The following is a 10,114-nucleotide window of genomic DNA, read 5'->3' as shown; positions in this document are numbered from 1 at the left end:
GCACGTTAAATGAAACTTTTAGGTAGGAGCTCAAGTGAGCCGGCGTCCTATTCCAACAACAACAACAACAACTCAAGTGAGCCATTCACGGTGACTATGAGCCATTGAGCTGCCATTGAGCTAAAAAGAGGAGCAAAAAATCTCAGGCAAGGCCAATGGATTAGAAAGCAGTATAGAAATAATCATAAATTTAAAGTGAAGTGGCCTTGAGTGTAGTTATTGAGTGATGAACTGGTAGTATCAGTATAACCTTGTAGTTGGATTAGATTTGTTCAGTCAGTCTTAGCTCTGTTTGGTCGCTGTTTTTATATCAGCATGCTGTCAGCGTTCCCCATACAAGGAAATTATTGCTGGCGCTTCTTGGCCTCGTCTCATTAGTCATTGGTCTAACGAATAGACCACCGGCTGAATAAGTTGAATTCGACCAATGAGGAGCCAAGAAGTAGCAGCTAAGAACTAAGCTCCACCCACCGCATCCCTACGTCAGCCTTCCGTCACCACACACAGCAACCGCTGTGGTCGATCGGGACTGGCCACATGGAATCGTTCACCACACTGTGATGTCATAGCCACCTACCCATCCCCTAAACCCCACGCCTGCTGCACACACCGGCCACTGCACTCAGCAGTTTGCGGTGCCCGTGAACAACCCTCTTGCTCATCACTCAGGCTGCCCAAGGTTAAGGAGTCAGCCTAGCATTTGTCAAGCATGGCTTGAACATCTCTGCAGAAGTTGCATTAGCCATTTTAGTGACCAGATGATCCATGTTGCCTTTGACATGTTTTGAGTGATGGACAGAATGCGCTGAAATTTTGGTGCAGCTTCTGGTGTAATTTTGCACAAAAATTCTGGCACATGGGTGGACAAAGAAATTTTGGCACTAGCCACTAACAGATGATATTAGAAATTTCTGTGCAAGATGGCAAGAACTTACCTTAGACCAACCTTAGCTCACTTCAATTGCTGCACTCTACTTTCAAATCATTAGCCCAGGTCAAGTACTGATCGGTGACTGGGTCTGCCCCTGCCCAAGCCCCCTGGGTTTGCATTTGTGACAGCTGTCAGATGATTGGAGCTAAAATGCAGACTGGGCTGGTTGATCTTCAGGCTCCTAATTGCTGAAGTTGTGTCTGCAGCCATAGTAAACAGTCTATAAGTGGGGTTTCACAGGGCCCAAGAAGACTTGTCAAACTACTAGACCTAAGGTTCCTGTCCATGCCCTGTAATGTGGGGTGCAATTACATTAGGAGGAAGCTTGTTCGCTGAGTCGTCTGAAGATACATTCAGAAGTTTTGCATGCAGTTCAGTTTGATGATCAATGTTCAGTGCTCTGGATGATTGTCTATTATCCAGTGCTGTTGCTATGTCGAGTGATATTCCCGAGCTTTATGTCTTTTATGTCCTGGAATGAATGAGACAATACCGCCCTACGGGCTGCTCGCGAAAATGTCATGGTTTTATAAGTGCCATATCCATATCGCAGGCTCATGTCATCTCTCATTTCATTTTGGAAGTAGGTACAGGTCTCGCGGGTTTAACGGTAGGTTTTGCACCTAGAAAATTTAGTGTACTTCAGACTATATCTTCGTCGTTCTAAGCTTTTAAGTGTTGAAGATGCGATCGACTTGTTGGGTAACAAGCCGGCCATGATCGTGTAAAATGGCTTCATGGTAGATCGTTTAGTTTCTGAGATATAACCGGAAATGTAAAAGTGCAAAACCTACCGCTTAATCTCGCTAGAGCCGTACTTTGAGCCGTGACTATAGCGACAGAAAAACATTCTTGTCGGGAAAGCATTCTTGTTCAATGCTTTTTATCCAGTCTCTTTGTTATTTGTTATCTAACTTTTTAACGTTGGTGGCATAGATAAGCATGTGTAGGTGCGTGAATGGTAAAAAGGTAGACACAATATGACACGAATAAGCTTCAACTTTCGGCACGAATTGTGCTAAAATTTCTACGCAAAACCGCTTGCGCCGAATTTCGGCGCTTGAGGGTCCCTTAGGCGTCCGGCGTAGTGTATAGATTTTTCCAGTCTAGCTCAGTGGGAAGGCGGTCATTCAAAAATTTATTGATTGGACCAGGGGGTGTTCACGGGCACCGCAAACTGCTGAGGGCGGTGTGTGCGGTGTGTGCAGCAGGCGTGGGGGTAAGGGATGGGTAGGCGGTTCTGACGTCACGGCTGCGTTCGGTGGACGGTCCCCTGTGGCCGGTCCCGAGGGCTGTTCACGGGCCCTGTGTGCGATCGGACCGTACACAGCCTCCAAGCTCCGCCCACTGCGTCCCTGCATCAGCTTTCCGTCACCGCACACAGCGACCGCTGTGGCCGGTCAGGACTGGCCACAGCGGACTGTCACCGCACGCAGCCGTGACGTCAGAACAGAACCGCCTACCCATCCCCTACCCCCACGCCTGCTGCACACACCGCACACACCTCCCTCAGCAGTTTGCAGTTCCCATGAACACCCCTCCGTGTTCCGACCGACCACAGCGGTCGCTGTGTGCGGTGACGGAGGGATGACGTAGGGACGCGGTGGGCGGAGTTTGGAGGCTGTGTACGATCCGACCGCACAGAGGACCCGTGAACAGCTCTCAGTAATATGTATTATGTGCACTGCCAGATTCTGGAGTTTGCTGTTTGGTTTTCTATTGGTGACCCCTGGTCAACAATACCTACTGTTGGAATTGGATTAAATATAGTCAAATACAGAAAAGGTACTGTCAGTTGAGTGTGGCATTGGCTAGGTCTATTGTTAGCTGTCTTACCTATAGTCATACTATTACCACCATAAGCTGCCAACACCTACTGTTTATAGTATACACACCCACCAGATGCCTCCTAAGCGTAGCTCATCTCATAACCAGCAACTCCATCCTGCTGGCCCATCTGGTGAGTCTCAGTCAGGGACCACTGGTACCAATGCTTGGAATATACCACGTGGGTAAGTTTATGATCGCATTCCTCACGGGCTTCCTGCACCTCCAGCTGCTTGATTTCACTTATGGGCATCACCTTCACATGGCTGCAGACATGGGTGCTCTATGGTATAGGCTTGGTAGGACCCGAGCCGTACCAAATATTTCACAATTTTAACCTTATCCCCAGGGTGCTGCATGGTGAGAATGGCTTTTGTATCCTAAAGTTAACCATTAGAGCCCTATCCTAAAATTTCATCAATAAAGTGACGCCCGTGGCTGCAGAGCTGCTGCGATGCAGATAACTTTTGAGCACAGTGGCTTCAGTCATTTCATGTGCAGGGTCGTCATAAGGGACCGGTAGTCTGTTACATCGGGGAATCACGGCGAAAGCCTTTCCATCTTTTGGTCTAATAATAATTTCTACATTACACTCCAGACGCTTTGGTGGGACGCTGTTCACGTTCACGTTGAGTGCTCTGCCCCTCGGCGTGGGGAGATGCAACCGAGTTTGGCTTCCTGGGCAATATGGTTCGCACCTCGCAGCTTGATCGCTCTGCACTTTGGATCCGTGAACTGCCTAGTTAGTCCTGTATGCCATGCCACACGATTTTATTCGGTACGGACTTTGCTTTATCTTTGCGAGGGACGGTTGTGTGTGTCTGTAAGTGGGCTCATTGGTGTGTGTGTGGATGAATGTTTGCCATTTTTAAGAAGTGTGCTTTGCATTTATTTTAGCATGCATCTTTTATTCACGGTATGATTCTCAGATGAAAACGATTTTTTTTTTCGATGGTGCTGCACGACGAACTCACCCTTGTCAATTAATGTTGCGACTCTACTGTCCAGTGTCCATGCACATGTGTGTGTGTTTTTTTAACTTATGTTGCGTAGCTTTAGCTGTAAACTTCTTTCCTTATTGGCCAATGAATCACCCAGTATAATTGAGTTCATTTTTATTGGAAATGGGTGACAACCCATGCGTGTGATTTCATCTCACCTGTTTTGTTTGCAGGCTTCTAAGAATGCCGCGAGGAAGACCGAGACAGTCTCAGAATGGGACCAGAGCCACGCAGGATGATGACGTGAGTGACGGTCGTCCCCAATACTGACTCACCGGGCATCCAACTGATTATCCGCTGACGACAGCTGGTGCGACAGTCTAATACTGACGGTCTTGTCCGTCCCTATCCCGTCTGTAACGGTCTATGTTATCTACAGGGTGTCCCATAAGTTCGTTCTCACCTAAATTTTACGTTTTTAGGCTTTCTTGCTTAAAGGCACGCTGAAATTGGTTCGTAACTGAGCTTACATGGTTGCCATGGGTGGTAGAAATATGCTCCACAGTAGCTAATTTCTGTAGACAAAATAGTTTTTGCTAGAGAGCCCGCTTCCTACAGACACGGCTAACGCCGCAACATAGAGGTCTCCGATACGGGTACGTCTCAGTATTTAGTCAGCACGTGACCATTCGCGACGATTGAGGGTGATTGAGGCCTACCAGTCTGTAGCCAATATCCATCGCTAACTGGACGCACAGTCAGCAAGTGACGCCGATGATTTGTTGGGAGTCAATCACTGCAAGTTTATCCTCTTTCTAGCCAGCCCTCAGGAATGAGCCAAGTGGCCAAAACTGTGTGGCGCCAAAGTGGCCATCAAAAAGGTCAAAGGGTTAGAAAGTTGGTAAACATACTTTTCAGGATGGATTACCAGCTGTCTAAGAGTGTTCTTTCGGGGTACATAACTCAAGGTGACTTAAGCTTTGCTTACCGGAGGGCACAAAACAGTCAAAAACGTCTTAAAATGGCCAAACATGAGTTTCGTTATGCCTGAGGCTAAACAAAACTAGGGGGCTGATGACATCAGCCAGGTCATCTGGACTAACTAGTCCACGTTCGAGATGAAACACCCGTCCAAACCCGAAAACAACCCCATAAGGGCGAAGGAGGAGGCCTTCATTTCGTCCCGTTATGTTCCTATGCAAGAGGCCAGGGTCACTGTGTTGTGGGGTTATAGGCGTTCTGGAGTTGATCAAGTTACAAGTGGCAACCCAGAAACAGTTTTGGGAAGCAGAGTGCTTTTCCAAGAACATCCAGGAGGAATTTCAGCCCTCAAGCTGAACTCGAACCGCGAGTATGAACACATTTATAGAGGAGAAAATGGCATCCGGGAGGTCGTAGGCCCATCTTCAGGCAAGACAGTGCATCAGTGCACAGGTCAAGCAAAGCTTAAAAGCGGTGCAAGCAGACTGTGACAGGCGTTTGTGGCAAGATCACATGCCAGGCACCTCATCGGATCAAAATTTCATAAAAATTTGTTGGTTATGCTCAAGTTGAGGCTCGTCGAAGCGTAGCGCTGTTCCAGCCTCGAGGAGCTCACGGCGCATGTCAAGTCAGTCTGGGTTAACTTTAAGCCTGCTATGCAGCCAAACATGCCGGTTGGCATGCCGCAGCATGCATTCATGTGTTTGCCTATTAAATGGGGAGCACATTGAGGGGTCATAAATATACCAAAACGCAATGTACTCTGTTTCACATGCAAACATAATGTGAGAACGAACTTATGGGACACCCTGTATATTATGGACGATGCCTCGGTCCCAATGGCCCAGGCACTGGGTGACCCAAGAGTGCGGCTATCGTTTCCCGTGTATAACCTGTGAAGGTAAATGATCCCGCTCCCTGTCAATAACCCCTATGTTCAAATCCGTTTCCCGTCTGTGACGCTTATGTACGCTTCTCGTTCCCCATACCTATGTAACGCTTTTGTGTGATTTCCGTTCCCCCACATATAACACCTATGTGTCACTCCCGTTCCCCGCCTGATAACCCGTTCACCGCCTGTAACCCGTCTGTGCGACTCCCTCTCCGCCGCCAGGACGGGCCGCTGTCGCAGTCACTCTCGCAGTCGCAGTCGCAGACCCAGCGGCGCTCTCAGCGGCGCCTGTCTCCGGTCGAGGAGGAGCGGCTGGCCGCCCGCGTGGTGCGCTACGTGCTGGCGGCGCACGGCCGCGGCGAGCCGCTGCGCCGAGAGAAGGTGCGCCGCCTGGCGCTGGAGCCGCAGCACGGCGGCTACGTGAACCAGGTGCTGCAGGCGGCCGACGTCAAACTGAGAGACGTGAGTGGGGCGGCGTGTGTCCTCTCTGGGCCGACCGGGTAGGGAACTGAGCTAACTGGGGGGAGCGGATGAGGCGTAATAGATTGGGATTTATGCCTGTGTGTCATCCCTTTCTCTCTCTCTCTCTCTCCCCCCTCTCTCTCTCCCTCTCTCTCTCTCTCTCTCTCTCTCTCTCTCTCTCTCTCTCTCTCTCCTCCCCCTCCCTTTTTCTCTCTCTCTCTCTCTCTCTCCTCCCTTCGGCCCTCCCCACTTCGCTTTCTCACTGTAGGCACATGTTGGTACGCTTCCCGTTGCTACCAGTGTTCGTTCTCCCTAACTAAATGTAAGTCTTATCCGACATCACTGGACCCTTCGCTGGTTTATCCAGCTGAGCTACCCCTCCCTCCCCGCCGTGCTAACTCTAACATCGTCATCCCCAGGTGTTTGGTATGTCGCTGGAGGTGTTGCCCAACAAGCGGGACCTGCTGCTAGTTAACCAGCTCCCCGTGGTGGAAAATGCGCCGCCACTGCTCGCAGAGTCCGAGCTTCAGAAGCACGGCCTGCTCGTCGCCATACTGGCGCTCATCTTCATGAGTGGGGACGCCGGCGTGGATGAGGGTACGTAGATAAATCAGAGCGACTGCGGCGGACGGACGTACGCGGTACGTGGCATTGTTATCTGTCAGATGCGGGTTATTTTTGCTGTTAGAATTGCGTATCACAATAGAATCAATGATCAAAGAATAAAGAGTATCATTGTCCTGTATGGTGGCCCTGTGTAACTTAGCGTCTCCAGGTATCAGGATCTGTGGCAACGGGTATAGACAGAACCCCTGCGGTTTTGAATCCGACATGTTCGGAGCGGTGATGAGCCACAGAAACCGATGCGCTCCCCGCAGCTGTGGTAGAGCGACATGACGACCGGTTCCGTCAGTAATCTCATTAGTTTAAGTCTGAGCTCCGAGCGCTGGTGCTGCGCCGCCGTGGATCTGTATTTGTGTGACTAACGGGAGCGATTCCCCGTCCCTATTCCGCCGGGTAGATACGCTGTGGAGGTTCCTGTCAAAGCTGGGCGTCCACAAGGACCATAAGCACGAGTGTTTCGGCAACGTGAGGAAACTGGTGACCGAGGTAAGTCAATGGGGCTGTGAGGCTAGTCAGCCTCTTCACACTACCATTAATTATGAGGCCGGTGAGAAGTGCATTAGGCTAGTCAGGAACGTATGACCGAGGTTTTTACCAGGGGTGGCGGACCGTGCTGACGAGTAATGACTGGTGTGACTGATGACTGATAAGTGACTGATATGACTGTTGTCACGGCAGCTGAACGCCTCACTGAGGTGTTACTGGAGTTCTGTCACGCCGGCTATGATCTTTCGTGTTTGACGCTGGCAGGAGTTTTGTCGCGACAGCTATAATGTGTAGTTTGTCTAACGTCGACAGGATTTCTGTCGCGCCGGCTATGATTTGACTAACTGGCTTCTGACGTCGACAGGAGTTTTGTCGCGCCGGCTACCTGCGTAAAGAGGAGGAGGTGGTGAAGGGTGTCACGGTGCTACGGTTCTTCTGGGGAGACGCCGCTTCTGTGGGTGTCGACGCCGTCGACCTGCTCAAGTTCGTCTGTACGGTGAGACACTCTTCGAGCTGAGTGAACGGAAATTGGGGAAGCATTCGAAAGTAATGGAAGTATGAATGGTAAGCTAACGAGTGGTGGGTTGATTTAGGAACTCTACACAAGGGAAGTTACGTAAGCGGGACGCTTAGAGGGAGGAGTTGAGTGAGAAACTCCAGAGTCCCGAAGAGGGTGTGTATATTATCACCGATATCACTAAATGTATTCTAGTTGCCCTGCGAGCGCCGTTGATCGTCCCGTCTCCCCCCCCCCCTCCCCACAGATCTGGGGTGACGAGGTGGAGCCAGAGCAGTGGCAGGAGCAGTATGAGCGCGCGCTGCAGCTGCAGGAGGCCCGCGAGCAGCGCGAACAGGCTCGGCAGCAGCAGTGACGGCCCGCGGTCCGTGCCACGGGCGCCCCGCGGCTCAGAGTGTGAGAGGAGCCTGCAGTACAAACTGGTAAGCTGTGGAAGGTAACGCGGGTAGCGCCGCGAGGTGGAGAGTGTTCGACCCGGGACTTTGTGCTGGGAGCGCGGACGGTGCTTGAAGTTCGGAATCAGTTGGCGAAGAGGTGCTTCAGACCTTCTGTCTAAGCCCAACGTCATGAGATTATTGTGTGAGATTTGATACCGAGGTGGTTCTGATGTACCGATGACAGGCTTGTCAAAGTAGCGCCTCATACTGAACAATTACGTTGCATTCGATGTCATTTTCATAACTGCCACCCGACTATCCCCGGGGTTTTCGCTTGTGCCTGGATTTGTCCACCATATGGACCACACTCACTCATCACATGTTGCCCCGGCTGCGTCCGTGATCAACGCACCCGATTCGGACTTTCGGACGGAAAAGCCATAGCTCGTCCGGGCGCTCTAGCGGCTTCGTCCTCGCTTGTACCTGAGCTTTCACGGCATCGAGTGTCTGTGCACGGTGTGTTGATTGTGCTTTGATTGTTCGCGAAGATACAACGTTGTTCCTTATCTTATGTGATGAACTGGAAGAATCGTGGATTTTCTGGGGCACACACCCGAACCACACATTAAGCGGAATGTATACTGTATGTATTTTATCACAGTCAATATCGGCTCCGACGGGGCCCGCCGCGCCTCGGTGCCCGATCTGCGGGACCTCCAGGGTCCGGCGCCCAGCCGAGGAGTCACCCTCAGGGACCAGCTCCTGATCTGATGTACCCTGTTACAGTGCACAACAAAAACCACCGTGCCAATCCATACCGAACAACAGTTGTCACAAGCACCCGCAGTCGACACGTCAACCGTGCTACCACAACACGTATCGCAGTTCGCACAGAAATAACAATCATCTCGCAAGCTTACATAAAATATTGAGCACAACAGCATCAAAATAGCCCGGTGATAACGCTCTCATTACAGCTCGTCATTAGGACACAGAGTTCACAGAGGACAGTTCCTGACAATACCATGTCGTATGACCGTCCGCCGATGCCCCCAGGGCCCGGCGGATTTACACAGATTAAAGCAGGACGACGCTCCGAGCCGGCGGGGCGACCACTGGCCCGCGCGGTCTCAGACACGCGAAAAGTACCGCAGGCCCGGGCGGGGAGCGTCGCGGGTTATCACAGCGCCAAGAGTTCAGCCAACACCCACGGTCGGCTGTTATGCGCCCGGCTCGGGCCGCCTAGTTGCCGATTTGGCCGCCTGGCGGCGCGCTCGGACAATCTGTAGATGTCGCTGTATGTAGTCTTCGTCGGGCGCCAGCCGAGCTGCCCGCTCCAGACACTGCTGGGCGCGCTCCAGGTCGTCCCGCTTCACGTGGACTACGCAGAGGTTGTGCAATCCCTGCACGTGATCCGGATCCACGCGCAGAATCTGCTCGTAACACTGCGGGCGACAGAGCGAGGGAGCAGGTAAGAGAATGAACGATAGAGCGCGGGGGAAATGAGCGCCATCCACCGGCCACCGCCGCCGGCCGCTAACCACTCAGGCGTTCAAAACTGACCGACCACGGAAACAGTGCAACGCAAGCAATAGTTGATCACTCATTAAGCCATACATTAAGCCATACAGCATTACTTTTGATCACGCCACCAAGCTGCCGATTCGGGACCCATAGACAGCCTGAGAACGCCTCCTACCGGTTTGCCGTACCCACGCAGCCCACCTTTTGCGCCTCGTCCAGGTCCTCGATGTTGTTGATGTAGATGTCTCCGAGCAGGATGAGCGCCTTGACGTGGTCCGGGTGATGTTGTACCAGCCGGGTGAGGAAGGGCACGGCCTCCAGCGGCCGGCCGGCGTCACTCAGCAGCAGCGCCAGGTTAAACAGCGCCGAACGGAACTCGGGACGCACCTCCACCGCCTGGAGAGGGGACCGGCGGGAATCAGCCTACTGAGAACACACAGCGCGGCTTTACAGAGGAAACTGAGCATACTAGGCACGCATCAACACTAAGGCTACCTCAACTTCGAACTGCCCGCTTGGCCGACCAGCCCGCGCCGCTAAACCACTTACACG

At 51.9% G+C, this 10,114-nt stretch overlaps 2 protein-coding genes across 5 annotated transcripts in view; one reads left to right on the top strand and one right to left on the bottom strand.

Moving 5' to 3' along the window:
• The first annotated feature begins 41 nt into the window (after positions 1-41).
• LOC122393839 (non-structural maintenance of chromosomes element 3 homolog) lies at positions 42-8,602 on the top strand. Its single transcript, XM_043390251.1, has 7 exons — positions 42-90; positions 3,933-4,002; positions 5,795-6,034; positions 6,454-6,631; positions 7,056-7,144; positions 7,509-7,640; positions 7,909-8,602. The coding sequence occupies exons 2-7, from the start codon at positions 3,943-3,945 to the stop codon at positions 8,014-8,016; spliced, it is 807 nt and encodes a 268-aa protein (XP_043246186.1). The 5' UTR covers positions 42-90; positions 3,933-3,942; the 3' UTR covers positions 8,017-8,602.
• A 67-nt stretch (positions 8,603-8,669) lies between these two features.
• LOC122393750 (protein O-mannosyl-transferase Tmtc3-like) overlaps positions 8,670-10,114 on the bottom strand; it is a 50,429-nt gene continuing 48,984 nt past the window's right edge. For all 4 annotated transcript variants that reach the window (XM_043390082.1, XM_043390089.1, XM_043390098.1 and 1 more), the window contains 2 exons: positions 9,764-9,958; positions 8,670-9,483 (listed from right to left, as the gene is read on the bottom strand). In XM_043390082.1, the coding sequence (XP_043246017.1) occupies positions 9,259-9,483; positions 9,764-9,958 (420 nt within the window). In that variant the 3' untranslated portion in view covers positions 8,670-9,258. The remainder of the gene's footprint in view (positions 9,484-9,763; positions 9,959-10,114) is intronic.

This window comes from Amphibalanus amphitrite, unplaced genomic scaffold (assembly GCF_019059575.1).
Source record: "Amphibalanus amphitrite isolate SeventyFive unplaced genomic scaffold, NRLGWU_Aamphi_draft 000025F_arrow, whole genome shotgun sequence".
In the NCBI taxonomy this organism is placed as follows: Eukaryota; Metazoa; Arthropoda; class Thecostraca; order Balanomorpha; family Balanidae; genus Amphibalanus; species Amphibalanus amphitrite.
Note: the sequence above shows the minus strand (reverse complement) of the source record. Positions and strands in the feature narration are given on the sequence as shown.

Coding starts and splice junctions, on each gene's coding strand:
- LOC122393839 (XM_043390251.1), top strand. CDS start 3,943: ATGCCGCGAGGAAGACCGAGACAGTCTCAGAATGGGACCAGAGCCACG. Junction 6,035..6,453: donor CCGACGTCAAACTGAGAGAC/GTGAGTGGGGCG, acceptor CGTCATCCCCAG/GTGTTTGGTATGTCGCTGGA. Junction 7,145..7,508: donor TGAGGAAACTGGTGACCGAG/GTAAGTCAATGG, acceptor TGACGTCGACAG/GAGTTTTGTCGCGCCGGCTA.